The following is a 23,700-nucleotide window of genomic DNA, read 5'->3' as shown; positions in this document are numbered from 1 at the left end:
TGAAACATCAGTGACTGAGTGTACCTCGTGTTCAGCAATACTCCAGCAATATCACGGACACCGGGAATGGGGTTCACACATTGTACTAATCTGGGGACTGGAGCAAACGCTTTAACCACTAGGCTACCCCACCGTCCCATGACATATGAGGGTATGGTGTCAAAGTACAAATATTTTCCTGCATCTTTAAACCAACTCATCTTGCATGTGACCCAAAGCAGACCACAAACCAGCAAATATTCATAGGAATACCTACATTTTAGCAGCAGGTGCTCGCGGCGATGGCATCGCTGTCCGAGAACTGGCAAAGCAACACAGATGCTGAAAGACCAATACTTTTCCCTTGAGATTCTCAACAGAGGACGGAACGACAAATTAAGCTTCTTACAGAGCTTTTCAGGTTAATACCTGATAGTAATTCCATAAGCTGATCCTCTGTAAGAAGTCAATTGACCTAACAAGGGACCGTCTCAATAAACAATATACGATTTGTTGTGTTATTTTGAGGTGCGAGATTATTGTTCTGTTGTTCTTACGGGATCATTTCCCTGTACTTACCCTGGGACCTGATCCGAAAAACGATTAGTCCCAGACAACCGAAAGTCTGATGATTTACGATCATTGTAGCGTAAAGATTGCTCTTCGGAACGTTCCCCAGGTTCAGTGGCCTCGCGATGCAAGCTTTCGAAATGAGAACAGTTTTGTTCTTTCCTGTTCTGTCTACTATACAGTGTGTTCAGTCTACTATAAAGGGTGTTCCGTCTACTTTACAGGGTGAGAAATCTTACAAATTTTGCCTGCCAGCAGGCTAGTTATGTCTCAAAGTTACTTGCCCTCAAAGTAATTCACTACCCCGAAATTTGAATGTAGGAGAAACTAAGCATAAGATTACAAAAATACATGAAAATAAGATATTGTGAAACGGCATGGAACGGGTTTCAGTATAAAGCTGCCAGTATGATGAAGATTTTTATAAGGCTATAATCTTGCATGGTTTACACGTGTATTATAACTCGTATATATCAAGGCGGAGAGAGTTATGCGTATATTTACAAAATGACACCATGAAAATTCTCTAGCCAGTGACTGTAGAGGTCTGCCGGCACAACTAGGTTTACTTGCCACGAACTAGGGTGCCAGTGGTTATCTCAAAACTTCTCAAACACGTTTCAAGTGTTCTCAACCCTCAGTAACAAGTGTTTGGTCCGACTTGCCCCTGGCTCTCAAAGGACCTTCCGCCTAACAGATGATACCGTTTAACATGTAATCATAACTGGTCTGTTAACACGGACTCGTATTCTAGGAGGACTTGGACCCAACCTATTTTTTTACCAAGTTTCTCTTCGGCGCCAGTTCATGTAAAAGCAAATATCAGACAAGTAAGTACTGCATATTTGATATTGCTGTTACCGTTGCAAACCACGGGCTATAGTGATTTTGAGCAAACCATTAATTCTGACGGTTATATACCTTCTTGGAGAAAATTTCAAATTATTATGAGAATACTTATAGGCTTGACTTTCTCAGCCTGAGTTTGCACCCTGCCAACTCTTTGAGCTTTGTTACGCGTTTATTATTTGACACTTTCAAGAAACTGCTTGATCAATATTAATTGTCTACTCTTTTCACTCTCAGTAAATAGACACGAATGTGTGCCAGAGACTATTAAGGAGAGTGAGACCGCCTCGGGGAATACTTCCTTTTTGTAACGTGATCAGCTTTATCGGATATCGAACGTGTTCGATGGCAAGAAAATTCTATGATCTGCTCCAAGCAGATGGGGATAAATAGCGTCAGAATTCTGTGGCATACACGTGTAACCAATAGTTTACAATGTCAGTAAACACAGATACAGAACCAATGTTGCTATGAACATTGATATTCAAATATTCTTGCATAAATAATAGTAAAATAACAAGTATGAAACAACTACACATTCACCTGGCAAAACAGCGGTAGGGCAGTGGTGAAAGTGTTCGGTCCTCACGCCGAAGACCTGGGTTCGATTCCCCACATGGTTGCGATAGGTGAAGACCATTTCTGGTGTACACCGACGTGATATCGCTGGAATGTTGTTAAAAGCGGCGTAAATCCATACTCACTCACTCACCTGATTAAGAGCAAGGAAACGCCCAAAGATGTTGTCTATAGCAGTTGACAGCCATACTGTTTTGTTGTAAACTGCACTGAAATATATATGCGATTGTATTACAGTATTTGAACTCAGAATATCTAAATAAACATTACACATGTGACATCGAAAAACTTGCAGTAGTTTAAAGATCTTAATATTTTTAATTCAGTTTGCCATTATAAGGATAAACATGCCAAGAAGAGAGATTTATAGTCCAAAAATGCATTTCAAGAGAAATGTAGGTAACTACATTTTGGCAAACAAAACTCAATGTTTCTCTAGAAAAAAAAATTCCAAAGCGGCTGCCACATCAAACTATATTCTCCAAATTGTATTCGAACCCTCTGAACGTGCTCAGGTGTCCTTGCTCACGGACCCGTGAAGATCAGGGTTACAATTGATCTTCAGTGACCCTTGCCCGTCGTAGCCGACTAACGGGATCTGGTAGTCAGGCTCCTAACTTATTTGACGTATGGTATTGTTTAAATGTATAGCTTTGCAGACAGGTCCTTCTGTGCGGAGGTCGTAACCACCATTCTCTGACATAACCTCACGACACTCGCAACGCTACATAAATATGAAAATGGTCAATTATACATTACGAATGTGGTATGTTTGTTGTACGATGAGTTTAACGAGATATGGTGCTCACTCGAGATATGTTTGCGATAGTGTCCTAACTGGTAGATCGATGCTCATTATATCAACCACCGGATTGCTAAGTCGATAAAAATATCTATTGGACCCTGCTGTCAAAAACCAATTACGCATACAAATCGGCGGTGAGGAAAAATTTCTTCGTAAAATTATAAAAAAAAAAACGACTAAACTTTCAAATTTTCAAAATTACGGAACAAATTACCCCCGGGCGTTCTAATCAACATCTATCCGACAAATGGTCACAATCAGTATACAGTTAACATGAATACCACAACAGGATAAGAGGCACAGCTTTGAGAAAACACGGCACTCTGAAACATGTAGACGTGAGTTCTCCGTGTCTCTACGAGTGATGAACTAAACAAAGAAATACACATCCAAACGTTTCAGGTAATTAATATCAACATTTCCAATACAGGAAGAGCAAATATAATTCCATGCGCACTAGGGTATTATTACCTGTTTCAAATGAAGATACAGCATTTGAGTTTAACCTGACATTCGTCGATAAACATTTAAGATTTGCATATTTACTCCATGATAAATCTACCGAAACAATAGCCAAGACTGGGTATTTTTTGCACTGTGATTCTATGCCAAATACTCCCTCCCCCCCGCCAAAAAACCCCCACCAAAATCCATATCCATACACACCCACCCACATACACTCATCCATTTGAAATTTTTTCGCTAGCACCATCTGAAATAATACCGGAAGCAATTCAAACTATCGGCATTATATTGTATTGCTGAAATCTTTATCGTTTTTTCAACAACACTGTATGGATTAGAATGCACGTGCGCATTGATCTGCCGGCTGTATTCAGTACATATGCCTATTCATCCTGCATGTATTGATCATAGACACAGACTGCAAAACAATATAGCGGATGCATCAAATATATGTACACAGTTTTGTATTGAAATACAAGCGTAATTATTGCTCGTCAGATAAATAGATCTATAAAACAGAGCCTGTTATAGCAATTTGGTATTGATATGTTTTTTTCTTGAAATGGTATCTTGAGATTTTAAGGTATTAACTTGATATATCAAGGTATATCCAATGAAATTCCAGTGACTGTAATGAATTAAGCAATTATATCTTGGTAGATTTCAAGAGATAATATCGGTGAGGTGAGGTGAGGTGAGGTGAGGTGAGGTGAGGTGAGGTGAGGTGAGGTGAGGTGAGGTGAGGTGAGGTGAGGTGAGGGGAGGGGAGGGGAGGGGAGGGGAGGGGAGATAGGGGAGGCGAGGCGAGGCGAGGCGAGGCGAGGTGAAATTTGGTTTAACGTCGTATTTATGATTATTTCACTCATATGATGACGTGCACGCGTGTATGTGTGGCTGCGTGTACTAGTCCCGACTTAAACTGGTTTTATAGTGCTAGTTCACCGAGATACCTTGCCGTAGGTAAGCATGAATACCCCACTAAGACACATACTGACTCTTAGCTGACCAGTCCTTGTCACTGATGCTGAGCGCCAGTCAGGAACCAACAAGTACCATATTTTAAGGCATTTTGTTATGACGCGAACGGGAATCGAACCCTCGATCTTAGGGTCTTCGCGCGGACGCACTTACCACAACACCTGATTTTGAAGGTACAAAATCCGGGTAGAAATTGTGACGATTCGCTGTTTTGTGTTCTTGTATGCAGCTTCAAACTTTTAACACAACATACTAAGAGATTAATGATTATTAAACAAATTGAAACAGTTACCATGCATCAAATTGTTTAAAAGTTCTTTCTAAGAAAATAGTACAACTTCGTGGATTTTATTGATCCCCCATCACGCTGAGGCTTTCATTGCAACCAATATCGTATAAGGGTTCATGAAAGGAAAGAGTCCCATGAATGAGCTATTTGAGACGCTGTTTGTTGACACGATAAGCAGATGCGGGAACTCCGGCAACGTGGAGCGTGTTTTCAACGACACCGTGCTACGTCTTTGTAGGCTAAAGTAGCATCATTAGATGGCTACATGTCGTGAAGCAAAGAGCACTAATTCTTTGTGGGGATACCGGTGTGGTTGTATTTTGTATTTAGAAGCGGACAAGGAAAGTGTACGGAATGTTTCCTACCGGGTTTGTTTTTCTTGTTACCTTACTTGTTGCTGGTGCAGGACAGAAATGTACCGATCTCGCCCAAATTCCGGAACTGACACTTGACACAAAGCTTTTGTCGTCAACGTTTCGAGTCTTCAGGAATGTAGGACTTATGGGATGTGCCAGGGAATGTATTTCACGACTCCGTTGTAAGTCCTTCAACTTTGACTTGAATAATTCAGAATGTGAGTTGAATGAATTGTTTACTTCTGGTTCCGTGTCGTCAAGCATCGTGAATGTCCAGAACAGCGTTTATGCTGATATTGACCAGTGGCCAAAAGGTGTAGCCGGGGCCTGTCAGGGTCATTCATGCTCACACAACTCTGTGTGCCAGGTCGTTGATAATGGAACTTACATATGCAAAGTTGAGTGTAGCGATCCACCAAGTCTTACTAACGGCGTCATTACAACCACCGCAATATCATATGATGTGGACTCGTTCCTCGATTTCACCTGTTCACTGGGATACGAAAAGATGGGGTCAGCTGTATGTCAGGCTGATGGTTCATGGTCTAGTTATTCCTGCGTTCAGGGGCTTGATTGTTCTTCACCATTGATCCCAAACGTCACAATTTCCAGTAACTCAAACCCTCCTTTCCCCTCGGGAACCATTCTGAATTACACCTGCCCAGAAGGTTATCTTGGAAATGGACACCTGTACTGTACAGCACATGGCACTTGGTCGTCAGTTAGCTGTGAACAAGGTTGTACTGATCCGCCATCGATTGTAAATGCTTCTACCAATGATTCATCTACAACGTTTGCGGTGGGAACTATAGTTAATTACACCTGTATTCATGGATACATAGCCAGTGGTCAAGTTAAGTGTCAATCAACGCATACATGGTCAACCATGTTTTGTATTAAAGTATGCAATGACCCTCCAAGCATCACAAATGGAACTCTCATTGATGTTGGAACAGGGCCGTGGGCGAATGGAACACTCGTCAACTATAAATGCGATCCAATATTTTTCAAGGAGGGAGGTGTTGGACACATGGTCGAGTGCTTGGACACTGGTCAGTGGAGCCCCTCTACCTGTCATGCCGTACGACAATGTGACCACATAAAGACGTGCAAGCCATCTTATGGAGACGGCGAGTACTGGATGTATCCTTACGCATTTGGCTTCACAGCCGTAAAGCTCTACTGCCATTCGGTGTCTTCATCCCCGAAACCATACATAACCCTACCAGGAGAAGCCTCTGTTGATTATTCTAAAACAAGCTGTGAACGGAACAATGGATATGATGGATACAAAGACTGTAGAAGTACCACCTTCAGCAAAATCGGTGTGCTAACATGGCACATGAAGAGTTTTAGCTCCCAGTTAAAGGATATGACATTTGTCAACCAACCAAGCTGCGATAAAATAAGAATGGGATGGGTTTTCGACTGTTCAAAGTTCTGCTCCGGAGTAAGTGGACGGACATTTAACATCAACACGTCATTGACCGGACTTATAGTGGATCCAGACCAACCGTGGATGTCTGCTACTGGAAACGTTGCAATTACAAGGTCGGAATCAAACAGGGTCGTTTCAGGAAGGTGCGTGAATAGGTGCGGATGGTGCTCTCCTGTCAACAGTTCCATCAAATACACCATTGATCCCGGGTACACCCCATTGATTGAATCTGCCATAACACCCGACTGCGTTTGGTGAGACACTTTCAACTTTAACGACACAGTAGGACAATGTGGTAGCCTAGTGGTTAAAGCGTTCGCTCGTCATGCTCAAGACCAGCGGTTGATTCCCGTCATGGGTACAATGTGTGAAGCTCATTTCTGGTGTCCCCCACAGTGATATTACTGGAATATTGCTAAACGCGGGGTAAATCAAAACTCATTCACTCAATTTCTCACTCAAAGACACGGTGTTGAAAGTTTGTTTACATACAATATATCATTCTCAAATTGGTTTAATAAAGGATTTTTTTTACACCTGTATACGTGTTGTTAATGTAGGTGTTGCTATACTGGCGGTAAATATGGAAGTACAACTTTCAATATTTTGCAAGAAACGTCACATATTGGAAACTGACAATGTAGATCCGTGTAGATCCGAGTTGGAACTGGTTTTCAGCAATGTAAGAGGCAACTAATGCGACCAGGTAGTCAGGCTCGGTTGTCATATGTCATCGTATCCCAGTGGCGTAGATCGAGGTTCATGCTGTTGATCACTGGATTGTCTAGTCCAGACTCGATTATTTAAAGAACGCCATCAAATGACTTGAGTGTTGCTACGTAAACAGCAAATAAACACTGACTGTAGTGTCAATGACATGTGTTACACACGCTAATGGACCGGAAAGAACTGGTTAAATACATTCCCACTAATAGCTGGTGGCAGCACATGCGTGGATTACCAGTGTAACAATGTTAAGATCCTGTAGCCAGGCATTACTACAAATATACCTACAGCAGTTCCTACCGTTTCATTAACATAACTTATAGTTTCTATAATATAGTGAGTGTCAGTCAAACGGCGAGCTTTCCCGAACCGAACTCACCCATGCTATCAGTTGTGTGTACTGGTATCTGTCGTTCATGTAGTGTCCGGGACTTTTCTATCCTGCAAGTGTAGTCTCACTTCTAGTCGAGTACGTCTAGACATATGTTCTATCCTTTATGAGGAATTGCCTTGTAGACAAGTGCCGTATTTCCTCTAATACGTACCTGGGCGCTTACTTTTTTCAACGGACTTCCAGACCCGGAGCTTATTAGAGGTCCGGCACTTTGGTGCTTACTTGGTGCCGTTACCGTAATTGTTAGCGATTGCTTTACTTCCGGCGCTCATTGGAGGAAATACGGCATTGTCTTGGCACGTTGTGTCAGTTCCCACATTCTATTCCCAAAGTGGGCACACAGTGTGAAATATATATAAAGTTTGTAAGTGTAATGATTACCACAGACCGAAAGACGTAAACATTGGCGGGGATACTTGGGATAATACCTTTCCTTCAGTTTGGACGGCGATCTGGAGTTGATGAATAGGGTTTGGTGTTACGCGGGTGTTTGCGACTTATAGGTTATAATGACAGGAAGGAAATAACACTAATTGGATTTCCTGGATGTAGGGGTTTCTCTTTCAGTGGACGCAGTGGAATATTGATTATGATTATTCTGTTTGTGTTTCTCAATTCCGTATCAAGCGATGTTCAATGTGATAAAGCAAATCATTCATGGCGTGACTTACAGTCGTGTCTTAGCAAATGTTTTCCAAGATTGATGTCAAATGGTTCTAAATTCTATTGAATCGTGGAAGAGACATTCTCGCGTTGTCGCGTTATTGTAGTCTAAACAAAAAGAAGCAAAATTATCCAAAGCGCGACCATGGCACTACGGGACATTTTGGCCATTTGTCGCATTGTTCTTCTGCTGCATCTACTCGTTCTAAATTATATGATTCTATACATCCAAAGGGCTACAGTGCAACATAGCGACAATTTTCAAGGTCAAATTATGTCGTTCTAAGATGTGTGAAAAAACACTTAAAATGCGCGAAAAATTCGACAACGCAACAGAATGAATATGTCTCAAACAGATGTGTTGTCATTTTCGATGTAGAAAATCAATTAGTCTACGCATGGGCAAACAAACGTATACTCTATTTCAGTCTTCTTTGGTAACCGTCAATGGTTTTAAAAAAGAAGTTCTCGCAATGGCAGTTGGAGCTCCTTTTCTTGAACTCAGTGCGAACTTTTCATTATTGAGTTGGAAATAATTATCATTTCACATATTTTAAATGTCGGTGCATTTAGCCAATCAAATGTATTTTAGGAGCAAGACAAATCCTTTGTGCTTCTATTCATTACAATGATGGAACACGGTGACTGTCATTTTGCTGAGCAGGGCTGCGTCTCTGTCACATCCTATGATGACAGGTTGGAATCTCAGCACCATACACATTCATCACTTTGGAATTTCTCCAACATAAAGATAACAGGTTGTGACAACTGAAATATTACTCAAGGCGGGTGGGAGGCCATGTTCGACAGTTTGGCTTCTGGTAGGGTATCTTCGGACAGTAATGTTCCAAGCTGAAGAATTTGTCCGAAACGTGTATCTGTTCAGACAGCAGTGGATGGATACCAGGTAGAATAAGATAGTGATTTCACTAATTCTCCAACACCTCAGCTCAGGTCGTATTATCCCTATGGAATAGAGAGCATGTGTAATAAACGCTTTGAAGTTATTCTACTTGGATAAAGGCGATGAAAATGGAATGTTATCAGTATGATATCAAACAAACAAAAACAGTAAAAATATAAAATAAAGAGTGGTGTGATATTCCAGGTATATTATAGCTCTGATAAATAAATGTTCTGGACAAGATTATGCAATGACATCGGGAGAGTGAATGGGCGTGTGAGGATGATTTTAGCAATATTGTAGCTATTCCTCTGTTAAGCGCTGGCTCTTTAATAAGCACCTGGTCTTTAAGAGCGCCGGGTGTCTATTAAGCGGCAATTCTAATAAGTGCCGGGGATAAAGCAGTGCTTTAAGAAATAAGCGCCGGGCATTCTTGCAAATGTATTCTCCCTTGGCCTGAAAATAGATACATTAAGGAATGGTCCCTTAAAAATAGCTTCCTTTCATCTACATGGCACGGGTCAATCAGTATTCTCCAGTTATGGTCGGTATTTTTATAAGAGCCGGGCCTCTAATAAGCGCCGGGTCTGGAGGTTCTTTGAAAAAATAAGCACCGGGGGCGCTTATTAGAGGAAATACATACTAGTATCACGTGGGGTTCACACATTGTACATGAGCGTAATGAGAGAACTCTTTAACCACATGGCTACGTATACATTTGACACATCCTCCATTGATCACTGGATTGTCTGGTCCAGACTCGATTATTTACAGACCGCAGTCACATAGCTGGAATATTGCTGAGTGTGGCGTAAAACTAAACTCACTCACAACCTCCATGGCCCTCTCCGCAGGTGAGAATGATTTACCCGGGCTATGACGTCACATATATAAGCCTTGCAAACGCCCTCTCTATAATGCGTACATTTGTACTTGGTTTGTGAATGAAGAGAATGAGTGAGTGAGTTCAGTTTTACATCGCTTTAAGCAATATTCCAGCAATATCACGGTGAGTGACACCAGAAAAAAAACAAACACCTTCACAATTTGAAACTATGGCAAAACGAACCCGGGTCTTGGGCGTGACAAGCGAACGCCTTGACCATTAAGCTACCCTACCGCACCCATAAAGCAATGGTAAACAACACACATGTAATCTTCTCCAAAGCATTCGCATATAACTAATTTAGTAACTGCGTCAAATAACTACAAATGTGTCTTAAGCGTTGCTGTGAGTAAAGACTGTGTCACGGACTGAGAGTCGCTGAAAGCCCGACAGAATATCATGCACACAGGGAATTGTCATTGTTTCCTGGACTTACGTAACAACTGTTACCTAACAAAGGGGTATTTCCTAGGGGGACAAGCGCTCGTGCTTGTGTCATTGTGACTGAGGTCCATTGTGGAGAGCATTGGCTGAAGTGAAAGGCCATTCAGGTGTCCTTTGCGATCGTGGAGTTTTTTACTCGATGGTACATCAATTAAATTCCCCAGTGGAAACTCCTCTACATCTTCACGATATTGATGGAATGATGAACAAGGCACATTCAGTAAGTTTGAATTTAATTTAGTTAAGTTGTTTACTCATGGCTGTCTAATGTTTTTAGCGAAGTAGAAAACAAACGTGAGAGTGAATAATGATGGAATTCAGCTTCTTCACGAGGAACACAATAGAGTCTATGCTCATTTTCCCATATCACCCATCCGGATACTGCGAAACTTTGTATACTATATGTTGTGATATTGACACCCAGACTTGTTTATGTGTGTCACTTCCAAATTCAAAGATTCAGTCCTAAAATTCCTTCTTTTTCCTTCGCGAAAGAGTATAGTTTTACGTCGCTTTCCTTTCGTTCCCCCATTATATTTCTTCCGCAGATAAACAGAGGTAACACTGCGTGGTTCAACCCTATATATTGAACTTAATTTGGGGACTCTTAGATATTTTGTGAGTCTTCTAGGAATTATTGTGTTAGGCTTTTTTAATATTTCCAGTATGTATCAATTTATAAACCTTATTTGGAATAGGGGTGCGGGATGAATTCTCACCCAGTATTTCAGCAATCCCACGGTGGGGGACACGAGAAATGTTCTTCACACATTGTATCCATGTGTGGAATCGAACACGGGTCGTCGGCTTGACGAGCGAGCGCTTTAATCACTAGGCTACCTTCGGGTGTACAGTATACAACTCTATGCGAGTAAAAGAACCCATGAATCCGTTGGTAAATGACCAGATGGATAGGTACAAACACCTAGTTTCCGAGTTTCCGGGTACAGCACCGTGCAGCAGACATAGACAAAGTACTGTGACTATGTGTCCCAGTCCACCCAGCTGTGAATGGGTAGCTCGTAAGGATGGGAAAAGTCACATTCACTGGGTGCACCTAGTGACTGCAAGAGTAGGATGATCCCCAGGAAGTTGAGAGTGATAGTACGATGTGCTGTTGAGACTGACACCCAGTGATCGAGGGAAGAATTCTAGCGCTTTGAGAACGTAGTAGTTACGAGCATATGCCTATAATAACAAATACATGTAACATGAAAAGACTTCCTGCCCCACCACACACATTTCGCATAAAAAATCCCCAACCAAACATGTCTTTATATCGCTACACACCTTACACACAATTGATACAATCCATTAGTTTCGATTTACATAAAATCGTGACCTCCAACTGAACACTTATGAATAAATCTTTTGATTTCTTCAAAAGAATTTTGAGTAAACGTTTATTGATTGTCCTAGAGATTCAATAAAGTTTGAATGAGGAATTCAGTTCGTACGACAACGTTATTAAAATGGTCTGAACACATTTGGGATCTTCAAAGGCTTGATGTAGAAGGAAAATAATTTTCAGTATTGATTGGACACTTAAGCACATACAGTCTTTGTTACTAAAATCATAAGTGAGTGATTTGGGTTTAACATCGTTTTGAACTATGTTCCAATTAAATAAGAGCTTGTCATGTAAGTGACTGGAGAAAACTTGGATCCTATAGTGAGTGAATGATTTGGGTTTTTAACACCAACTTGGACAATATTCCAGTAATATAACGTTATGACAGCTTAAAGTGGGAGGACAATCCAGATCGCCTGTATCCAAGTTATTCGGGGCGGTGGGGTAGGCGAGAGGGTAAAGCGTTCGCACGTCACATCGTAGACCCAGGTTCGATTCCTCACATTTGCGGCAGTGTGATAGTGGTGGATATTGCTAGAGGCGTCAAAGACTAAACAATATACGAAGATGGGTTACTGCACATACCTAAGAGTTGTGGCAACCTCGTTGAACACGTTTTCAGCGAAACTAACAAAAGAATGAAAGATTAAAAGGATACACACTAGCGATTTCTTAACGTACAGTAAAGTTGTAAGTTTTAAGGAACCCATGGAGCTAAATCTGTAGTGAAGTTGGACACTTTTATTCGTACGATAATACGAACTCACATTCGTTCCAAGACTGCGTTACGACTTTGTTCGATTTGACTGGACAATGCATTAACACAAACACCTTTAAGGGGCTTCTATCTAGTAAGATTTCAATATTCTTTCATAGAATTCCATTAGGTATTCTAATACTAAAATAGGGACGATCAATACCCATAGAATTATTGATTGTCGGGGTATGTAATAGTCGGCATCCTGAGAGCAATTAAAAAGTTGTCAGTTTCTCGTTTTTCGTCTTTGAAAAATAAACGCTCCACCTTTAGGCTTGCTGTGTGCATTTCATGGTCTATTTTCATGTGCATGATGTATGGGTATGCATGTTTTGTCCTGAATCAATTTCGTCATGGAAGTTTAAAATGGTTTAAATTATTTTTTGTACGGCAAAATGAAAACGCCTGTGGTTGGACAGTCTTTCTTAATACATGCGAATTTGTTTGGAAGGATTGGAGTGACGTTGTGACGTATTAACCAGTCAGGGCATTGTCTTGTCTGTTGTAGATTGCCATGGTTTTGTCTGTTGTAGATTGTCATGGTTTTATCTGACATATTAGTCTCCCGTTGTCTGGTCTGTTGCAGAATGCCGTATCCAACATTATATAATAAACTAGTCTTGTCTGACATACCAATGTCGTGTTTGACATTGCAGAATACTATACTTTTGTCTGACATTGAATTCTACCATTTACTTGACAGACATTGTAGAAAGGTGTCTTAAATATGCTTTGTCTGCCATAATAGAATAGCATTGTCTTCTGACATTGTAAAATACCATCGTCTTGTCTCACATTGTAGAATACAAGTATCATAGCCTACCACAGTGTGATCAGGCACTGACTCTCAACAGACGTGTGAAAAATACATGTAGCAAAACACTGACGTAAGCTGACATTAAATCGGAGTTTCCAGAAAACTCGGCCCTCCTTTACGTGTGTCGTAAGCGTCATTCGTTACCAACTCGTATTAATCCGGAGGTTATGGAAAGGGGCGAGTGGTGATGAACGGCGTAGACTAAAACAATTAAGACAGTCATGTTTTGCGACTTCACTCATTGCAAGTCAGTTCCATGATGATATGAGGGCATGCCTTTAGTAACTGGTGATCTGCCCAATGCATGGGCATTTTCAGAATGCAGTAACAAGGGTATTATGTTGCTGTCTGTGGCATAAGACATGCATTCAATCCCTAATATATGATAGACCCGTGAAGGTCCCGGGGTAGAATAGGCCTTCAGCAACCCATGCTTGCCATAAGAGGCGACTGTGCTTGTCGTAAGAGGCGACTAACGGGATCGGGTGGTCATACTTGCTGACTTGGATGACACATGTCATCGATTCCAAATTGCGCAGATCAATGCTCATGTTGTTGATCACTGGATTGACTGGTCCAGACTCGATTATTTACAGACCGCCGCCTTATAGCTTGAATATTGCTGAGTGCGGCGTAAACTCACTCACTCACTCACTCACTCTTCAACAATATATCATGATATATCGATATATGAATAATCCAGCGTTTGGGTGGCCTATACTTAGTTTGCTCACATCGCCGAATGTCGGGTCTCAGTATAGGTTACATTGTGTGAAACAAGATTTTCTGGTATCCCCTGCCAGAGGCGGAATATACTGTCTGTCAGTAATCTCGGAACCATTATACATTTCCAGAACGATGGACACAAGAAACCCAAGAGTGATGACGAGACAGCGACCATTGGATGGATGGATCTCGAGGACAAGGATATAGTATGTGTTATGGTATACAAATATAGACTACGATGAAATCAATACCTGTTTAATGGACCCTCGAAAAGTAATACTGACCGAGGACAAAGTTTTATTATTACCGAAAAAAGGCTTCCAAAAACCAAAACATGTCCATTTAGTCAAGAAAAGTCATTCTATTTTCTCTTCAAACCAGTAACGTCATGTCAACAATAAAGTTGCATGTACACATTAGAAGGACGTCATAGCTCGAGGTCATAGTGCTCTCAAGTCAATATGACTTTTGGTCGAATCTGGGTTGGAGTCAATGTGTCGACGGTCACATGGCCGCCTCAAGCGCAACCAGATGACATATTGCTAAAATCGGAGTATACCGTTACATACAATCCACCTCATGTGACCTTACCTCTTTCAACACATTTAATATGAAATACCAACTGTCAAAAGTCGACCAGTTTTACAGGAAATGTATAGTATTGAGATATTTTCACATTTTATCGGCAGAACTCCTTTCACTTTATTCCATGTTAATCTAATCCTTATTGATGCTCAATTAACATTCCTTGAAGCTTACTAAAACGGCGTAAAAATTGATACACATTCTTAGGATTAGGCAATAGATGTGTTTCACTCACCACAGACACGATCTTACTGTCGTTTTTTTTTCTTTTCAGGAAATTATCTACTTCCAGGGAAAGTAAGTAAACTGTAAACTTCACGTTTGTCGTTGTGCGAGATTGCGGGTTTAATGATTAAGCAGCTCATCTCTGGTGGCGTTTCAGCAAAGTCGACACGACGGACACGAAACTTGTTGTCTCAGTCTATCTACAACAGGGATAGATCACTCGCTTACTTTCTTTAAGGTCACATGCAACGCAAAACACAACTTTGCAGATTCAGAAACCTTCCGGTATGAACTTACAGAAACAAATTATCAAAAATGTAAATTTAACTTATTAGTTGAAGTATACCGCAATGAAAAAAAGCCCGCGAAATCGCAGTTCAAACTTACTTCCCCCTAGCGCGTGGGGAAAAAGTTGTTTCACCAGCAGTGCCGCGCTGCGCAGTGATTAGGTTATCGAGGCTTGAACCGGGATGGAGACTCAACAAACACAGCAAGTGATGCGTTTAAAGATTATCGCTACGGTCGAGAACATGATGTTTCTTGTGATTACAAGCATCTTGGGTCTGCAGTGAGAAATATACACTGGTCCCATACATGAAGATTTGCAAACCAGGTTTTCAAGAAAGTGTAGCATTAGAATGACTAATTTGTTTTGCTTAAAACTGCTCGGCTTGAACACTGAAATCTTTTAATACATGGCTATGGAAACATAGAAAAAATATGCTGATTGTTATAAGCTGTGTTTATCACTGACAGAACTCGGTGTCTGCACCTGTGTGTCTGCCTGTCTGTCTGCTAATGGCAGTATGCAATACACAACTACTATCATTGACCACGTGCAATTTGAACTTAACACGTATCAGGCTATACGCCATAGACATAATACACTGATTGAACCTGGGTTCTGTCTCTGTCACATTATGTAATTACATAGACCGGCAGGTGTGATACTTGTACACATGACATGTTATTACACTTTGAGACACTTTCATACGTTAGTAATTAATGCAGATATCTTATTGCATGTGGGGAATGGCGTGTACAATAACACATTGTTAACTGAGACTGTCACACACCCTTCAAAAACATAAAGTTTAAAACTATCACAGAGCATTTTCAGTTTTGTCAAATACCAAGATCAACAAGAAGGAAAGAAGATATAGAACTATAACACTCCAGCATCACAAGAATCAATGGCTGATCAGATCAGGTCGGTGATATGTCATATTTTCCACACACATCAGATACACTCCAACAAGTTTTTATGTTATGAAACTATCGCTGTTACCTGCAAACACAGGTGTTCAAGATACAGCTATTTATTCGTTAACGTGTGCTATGCCGTCTCAGTCCTCTCGCACACCTGGCTGTCCCTTTCTCTGCACTCCTCCCTAACAATAGTGAAATGTGTCAAGATTTTAATTATAGTTTGTTCTGCAAAAGTAGGCCATTCAGTCACGCGTTACTAGGGTCCCCCAGCCTTTTTGTGGGTCTCAATGACTATTTCTAATTTAGACTGTTCTGCAATTTATAGAAGTCTGTTCAGTCACGTGATGTATTTAGTCACGCGTTATTTAAGGTCCTCAAGGCTTTGAGTGTGTCTCAATGACTATCTCTAACTTAAACTGTTCTGCAACAGTGGTGTATTTAGTCATGTATTATTTTGGGTCCTCTAGCCTTTAAGTGTCACTCGATGACTATCTTAATTCGAACTACAGTAATAGTTCTGTGTTCCGTTACAGACTGTACCGCTGCCCAATGTGTGAACATGCATTCAGGAGCAGGAACGGCACCAAGGATCACTTCAACAAGGAGCACCGCGGCTTCCGGTTCCAGTGTCCCTGTGGAAAAGAGTACAAGGTCAAGGCCTCTTTGACGAAACACCAGGAGAAATGTAAACAAGATTCTGTTGCTGAGGCAGCAGACTAAACGATACAAGTTATGTAGTATTGGTGCAGTTATGTTTAATACAGATAAGGTGGAAATATTGTGAATAATCAATATTTCGACTAGGTGTTTATACAGAACGTGACTCGGGACTTGTAAGCTCCCAAGACTTTGTGGTGAACTTCATGCATTTGGTTTAAAAGAAAGTCAATTCTGGGTTCGAATCTTGATTATGACGGGTTGAACCATATCCACCCTGGTTGCTTTGACTCTTGGGATCACCTGGGATGGTGGGATAGCCTTGTGGTTAAAGTGTTTGTCATGCCGAATACCTGGGTTCGATTCCCTACATGTGTACAATGTGTGAAACCCATTTCTGGTGTCCCCCGCAGAGATTGTGCTGGGATTCAAATTATGCATTAGAAGCCACAGTGATAGAAGTCATTAATGGTCGAGACAAATGCAAAGACTACATGCCACTAACTATGAGATTAGTAGTGTGGCGGACTCGAATCTGTTCACTCACTCACTCACTCACATGCTCACTTCCATAAACATTCGTGAAATATGATGATAATGATGTTTGCTGCTTTGTTAGTGTTACTGAGCATTTTAACAGTAAAATATCAATTGGAACAGACTTTTGAATATTGAATTAACGCTGTTGAACATTACAAATGGGATATCTATGCAATAAATGAGGATTCGGTCACTGTGAGAAATGTGAAAAATCATGGAACAACCAAGCACATTGTGGGGCAACAATTTCAACAAAGGACCACTCCGCTTCCCAACCCCACCCCACCACCTACCCACCAGTAGCATCCTGTGTGACGACGCGGATGCTAAAGGGAGACAACCCCTCTTCGATGGGCAACAAGCACAGAAGAGTGTAGCTGTCATTGTATTTCTCTCTCCTACGATTGAGTTGAGGTTTACGCCGCACTCAGCAATATTCCGCCTATATGGCGGTCTCTCCTACAAAGATACCTTTACATTTTAACATTAATGGTTGTTATAAATGTGTATGATAAATAAATGAATCCCAGACATGAAAAATTCATTATGTATTCATGTTTAAGTAAGTATAACTGATCGCAGATTAAACTATTATTTATTTTAAAAAGTTTGTTTTCAATTCATATTGATATCCACCTGATACCCAGCTGATGTACGACCTTCCTGATTCAAATATTGCTGGATTGTGTTTAACTGTGGTATTCAGCACTATTCAGTCATTTACAAAACTCGATTGCTATTGAAATAGAAGAGATGGAAACCTGGCGATTAGAGCTGAAAGAATCTCACACATCCTTGTACCTACATGCATGTATATCCAATGAAAGCAAGTTTGAAAGAAGCACATGCAAGCTATCTGCCTCAAGTAGTGTGTATGGCTTTAGCCGCTTTTAGCAATATTCCGGCAACATCACGGCGAAAACAACTGAATTGGGCTTCATACATTGTGGGGATTCGAACCCGGATAATCTGTGTGACGACCGAACGCATTTACCATCGGACTATATCATTGCCCCTTTCAGTAAAGGGGAGACGGTTAAAATCATAAGCATGTACTATTAAACTATAACGGGTGGTAATGTGTCCTGCTGTGTGATCGTTACAGATACATGAATGAGTGAGTTTCGTTTTACGCCGCACTCAGCAATATTCCAGCTATATGGCGGCGGTCTGTAAATAATCGAGTCTGGACCAGACAATCCAGTGATCAACAGCATGAGCATTGATCTGCGCTACTGGGAACCGATGATATGTGTAATCCAAGTCAGCAAGCATGACCACCCGATCCCGTTAGTCGCCTCTTATGACAGGCATAGTCGCCTTTTGTGGCAAACATGGATTGCTGAAGGCCTATTCTACCCCGGATTTTTACGGGTCACAAATACATGCAAAGGCGCGTCAGTTGGTATCATGGATCTTACAAGGATGTTGACCTGAGAACAAGCAGGAAAAAAACACAACACTGAACTGAATCTCACATTACATTTGTCAGTGATGATTTCACATATACTAAGTACGTGAGTGTTGTAACCTTACTGAAATCAAGAGTTTGAGCAAGAGTTGCATGAAACAAGGAATCGTGGTAGATTGGACATGTTCGTGATGATCTGCACCTCAAAAGCTACCGAGAGTAAACACTATACGTTGGAGCGTAAGCACTATAGGTTGGAGCTGCTTGAACATTGGTGAATATACCGCGTATTATTGCTGGTAATCTATTGAAATCTTACAATTGGTAATTTGTTCAATACAAGGGACCAATCATCAAAGGGACTGTAGATTTTCCTCTGCAGGTTGTTATTACAGATAAATATAAAGAATAAAGAAAACTTTGATTTGGGCCTCTGATGTTTTGTATTTTATGTAGAAACTGCATAAATTGAATCTGTAAATGATGGAACTTGCTTCTTTAAAGTGATGACTATTAGTAATATATCATGAACATAAACTTCCCAGAGTCTTCGAGAAATATTTAGTCATGACTTTTCAAACGGTAAAGCCGTTTGAAAATGGTTCGCGTTCGATTATGAGAAAATGTGATCGACTACTTGGTCATTTGGTAACTTTGGTGAAGGGTGTCAGTCACGTTGCAATGCAACTCCATGTAAATGGAGCCATAAATTATCAACTGTCCCTTAGTCCTATAAGTATCGTTAAGACATCGTAAGGTTATTGGCGTAGTGTATTTTCGTAACTATGGCAGCCCTCAGTTATGGATTGTCGTAAATCTAAGATAGCTCCACATCATGCGTAAATATAGTTTGCCCTTATCTAAGATGGCTGTATACCTTGCACGATATATTATGTCATGTACTTTAACCTGAAAATCCAATAAGTTTTTTGTTTCACATTGGAGTTCAAATTCTCCTGACACAAAGAAGGCTACACGTGAAGATTTGGGTAAGAATTTGTCTTCAGCATCTGATAGTAAGGATCGGATGGACAGCCTCGCTGATTTGGTTGACAAATGTCATCATGTCCAAGTAGCGTAGATCGATACTGATGATGTTGATCACCGGATTGTCAGGTCCGCATGCCATTATTTTTAACACCACCGTCGTATACATGGAAAATAGCTGAAGGCACTGAACAACAAAAAAAACCCCAAAAACAAAAAAACACCCCCCCCAAAAAAAAAAGAAAAAAAAGAAAAAAAGACGAAATAAAAAGACAAAAACAAAACAAAACAAAATGAACAAAAAAGAAAGAAAAAATAACACTGCAAAATGACTGTTCACGGGACGCACATATTCACAACATTATTGAAACCGTTAGTCCCATGAACGGCAAGTCTTAAAAGTTTCAAACATCGAGTGTCCAGGAAAACACTATAGATTCCTTGTACAAATCCTTTCTTCCTCCCTGTTTTCATTACTGCTATCGTATTTGGAACAACTGTACATATCAGTAAACCCTTACGTTAGAAACCAACTACATCTAGCTGACCATTGAACTATACGTGGCGATCTCCGTGGGACAAGCCATGAAAACATTTATCACCAAACGTCATTCACTTCGTTGAGTAAACGGCGAAACTACTGTAAATTGGTAAAATATGTATTTATATATTTATAAAATATGTCATCGTTCATAACCACAGTCTGCAATCTCTGCTATCTGGTACACCAATTAACAGAGCAAAATAGTCTTTATCCCTTGTGATATGACACTAATTTGAAAAGCATTTGGTGTCGATCAACAAGGTACACAATCATTACAGACACTACCTTTGGAATTCGCTGCCTCTCGAGGTTAGAAATTGCACGTTGTCTGTCTGATTTTAATCCTTTATCAATGAACAAAATAATGTGATATAACGAGAATTCATATAATTATTTCTTTACTTGTGTTGATATGGTGTAATCAGAAGAAATGCCTTCCTTTACAGCCGGATATGATCCAGAAACTAGCCTATGTATTATCAAGTTTTTATGATAAGTTTGAAATTGATATTTTGAAATGTGTTCATCACTTCATAACAAAAATGTGATATATACACTGTGCGAAGTAAGTGCTTCAGTTATTGATTAATATGTCTTAATATCATCATGTTTATTCATTACGTCCATCCATTATTGCTAATGTTTCTGATGAGCGGGCGTGTAAGTTGTGCTCAACCCCTTTCAACAAACAAACAAACAAACAAACAAACAAAGAGCAACTGATTTGTAAATCTGCTTTGTAATATTATGACTTAAAAATCTAAAATGCTAGAACTCTTGCATGCCTGTAAGCCTGTATGTTTAATTGTTTTCATTGCAGCACTTATCATCATAGTGTTAATTGCATCTTTGCTTTATTTACTTATTAAAGCATACCATATTTACCTATGAACACATGAGGTGTCAATTACTATCGTCACGATTTTGGAATTATGGAGATGGGGCGGTATTTATGCAAACATAAATTGCTTGTTTAGCCGCTCAAGTTCCCGAATTTAAATTCAAACCATATTTAACCTTTCCAAGTCTATTCAGAGACAGAAGAGAAATGTCATACCTTTTCGACAATCTTAGATGGTGGATAAATGAAAATGCTACTGGTAGGTGACAGTAGTACCGTGACTTCTTTTATAACCCGGGGACAGTTTACGTGAGTTCAATGCTCTAGCTGGGAGCGGTTTCTCTTTGCACATGTGCGTAAATGAGTTTAGTTTGATGCCGCTTTTAGCAATATTCCAGCAATATAAAGGTGGGGAACACCAGAAGAGGCTTCACACTTTGTACCCATCTGGGGAATCGAACACGGGTTTTCGAATCATTGGGCTACCACTTGTACAAGTCAGATTTTACATGAAGACAGGTGTTAATCGAGCACTAAGTCTTACATTTAGTGGATGTACAGCTGTAAATTTCACCACGGAATACATGTTAAATTGTTTGTCTGTAAAATATATCTGTGTAAGGTGGATACGTTTTTATAAGCAAAAGTATTTTGTTTTGTTTTTATTTTATATCATAACACATAGATGTTCGTAATTAGTGAAAGATAAATATTTGATTATTAATTATAGTCTAACAACTGCTTACTATAAACCACAGATCACTGAATGGTGAACAAAATGTGTACATCCAGATGTCATGCACATAGATGTAAGTTGACCGACAATTCAGTTTTACGTCGCTCCATTATAGTAAGCAGCGAGGACCGTGAAGATCCGAATTATAACTGATCTTCAGTAACCCATGCTTGTCGTAAGAGGCTACCAACGGGATCTGGTGGTCAGACTCGCTGACTTGGTAGACATATGTCATCGTATCCCAGTTGTGTATATCGATGCTCATGCTGTTGATCCCTGTCTGGTTGTCTGGTCCAGGCTTGATTATCTACAGGCCGCCGTCATATAGGTGGAATATAGCTAAAAAATTGCTGAGCGGCGTTAGACTAAACACTCATTCTCTGTAAGCAGCGGGGGTTTCCTTGGTGTCATTAGGAACTACCGTTATTCGGGTACCATTTATGTATTCAGGTAAAAACCTTATGTAAGGGATGTAACACCAAGTAGTCAAGCCTTTGAACACGTTTCCTTGACCATGTATATCTGTTGTTTCTGTTGCATCATTCACATTCGAACAGTGGAAAGATTCATTGAACCAGTCACCTTTTGCTCACCAGTTGATAAAACATTACATGTAAACCGGTCTTACCTTTCTTTTCTAATCACATGTAGGCCTTTGATAAACCAATCGTAGTGTTCACTTTACGGGAAGATCAGTTGATAAATGTATTTATACCATCATGACATGCATGTTTGCCGATATAATGTCAAATGTACACTAATCGTACGTTACTTTACAGGTTACATGAACGTGGCTTTATGTTTTCATCTATTCGTATGTCAGTTGATGACATGTATTTTTACCATCAGCACGTCACATTTAATAATATGCAGATTTCTGCTGATAAAATATCAAAATTATTCCCATCAACAGTTTAGAATCACAAGTGCATTATTTTATGTAGCCTCTTACTTCAGCCAACTGTTATGAACAAGATTTTGCAAAATATTGCACACCGTTTAAAGGAACTGTTTACATATGAACCGATGTATGGAAAATGAAATTCGCAACATTGAAAATATTATTATCATGAATTCAACAAATGATGAAAAATTGTGAATTCTTAACAAAATTTTACACCATACTGCAGCTGTTCACATGCACGATAGTTGCACGTTCACATGCACGATATTTGTGCGTTCCTCAGAAATTTGACGCATGATCCTTATGCAGTTCATCTGAATGCGTTCTTCGATGTAACCATAGATAGACAGATAGACAGATAGATAGACAGATACATACATACATACATACACACACACGTACGTACGTACGTACCAACCTACGTACCTACGTACCTACCTACCTACCTACCTACCTACCTACCTACCTACCTACCTACCTACATACATACATATATACATACATACATACATACATACATACATACATACATACATACATACATACATACTACTTAGCTAACATATTGAAACATTCAGACTTTGGTTTATTTTTGTAATACGTTTTTGAACGAAATCAACTCTAGGTATTTATCATTTTACGAATTACATTTTATTTTGAGCAAAGTATATTTGCTTCGGGTTACCAGAACCAAATGATCTTCATGAGTGATAACAACTACTTCCTTCCTTGTTTTAGTTTAAAAAATAATTATATCAGGTCTGGATTGTCCAGTGAGTAAATGATTGATCATTATCGGAAATATACACCTTCCTATGCCCACGCGCTGTCGTGCCTATGTCACTGCTTATCACACAAAGTAATTTGTGCACGGGTGCGCGCGTGAATTGCATCAGAATTGAGGAGAGCTGTCCAATTTGATCGATCGCTAGCTGATGACGTCGTCACTCTCGTACCTTCACAGGTATAAATGGCTTGCGACCACCTGGGCCGGTAACCCCCCTTAACATTTACACTGAAACAGTGCACAGACCTTTTGACTTTCTCATGTTTAAATATTTCAAAATAGAAATATTTTTTTAAAA

The 23,700-nt window shown here is 40.1% G+C and overlaps 2 protein-coding genes across 2 annotated transcripts; both read left to right on the top strand.

Annotated features, from left to right (window-relative positions):
* The first annotated feature begins 4,868 nt into the window (after window positions 1–4,868).
* On the top strand, window positions 4,869–6,566 carry LOC137268896 (complement receptor type 2-like). Its single transcript, XM_067803495.1, has one exon. The coding sequence runs from the start codon at window positions 4,869–4,871 to the stop codon at window positions 6,564–6,566; it is 1,698 nt and encodes a 565-aa protein (XP_067659596.1).
* Window positions 6,567–10,524: 3,958 nt separating this feature from the next.
* LOC137267745 (uncharacterized) lies at window positions 10,525–16,715 on the top strand. The gene is made up of 4 exons (XM_067802194.1): window positions 10,525–10,536; window positions 14,105–14,182; window positions 14,836–14,858; window positions 16,529–16,715. Exons 1-4 carry the CDS (start codon window positions 10,525–10,527, stop codon window positions 16,713–16,715), a joined length of 300 nt encoding a protein of 99 aa, XP_067658295.1.
* Window positions 16,716–23,700: the final 6,985 nt, after the last annotated feature.

Source organism: Haliotis asinina, chromosome 16, assembly GCF_037392515.1.
Source record: "Haliotis asinina isolate JCU_RB_2024 chromosome 16, JCU_Hal_asi_v2, whole genome shotgun sequence".
In the NCBI taxonomy this organism is placed as follows: domain Eukaryota; kingdom Metazoa; phylum Mollusca; class Gastropoda; order Lepetellida; family Haliotidae; genus Haliotis; species Haliotis asinina.
This window is presented reverse-complemented; position numbering and strand designations above follow the sequence as displayed.

Coding starts and splice junctions, on each gene's coding strand:
- LOC137267745 (XM_067802194.1), top strand. Junction 14,183..14,835: donor ATCTCGAGGACAAGGATATA/GTATGTGTTATG, acceptor TTTTCTTTTCAG/GAAATTATCTACTTCCAGGG. Junction 14,859..16,528: donor ATTATCTACTTCCAGGGAAA/GTAAGTAAACTG, acceptor GTTCCGTTACAG/ACTGTACCGCTGCCCAATGT.
- LOC137268896 (XM_067803495.1), top strand. CDS start 4,869: ATGTTTCCTACCGGGTTTGTTTTTCTTGTTACCTTACTTGTTGCTGGT.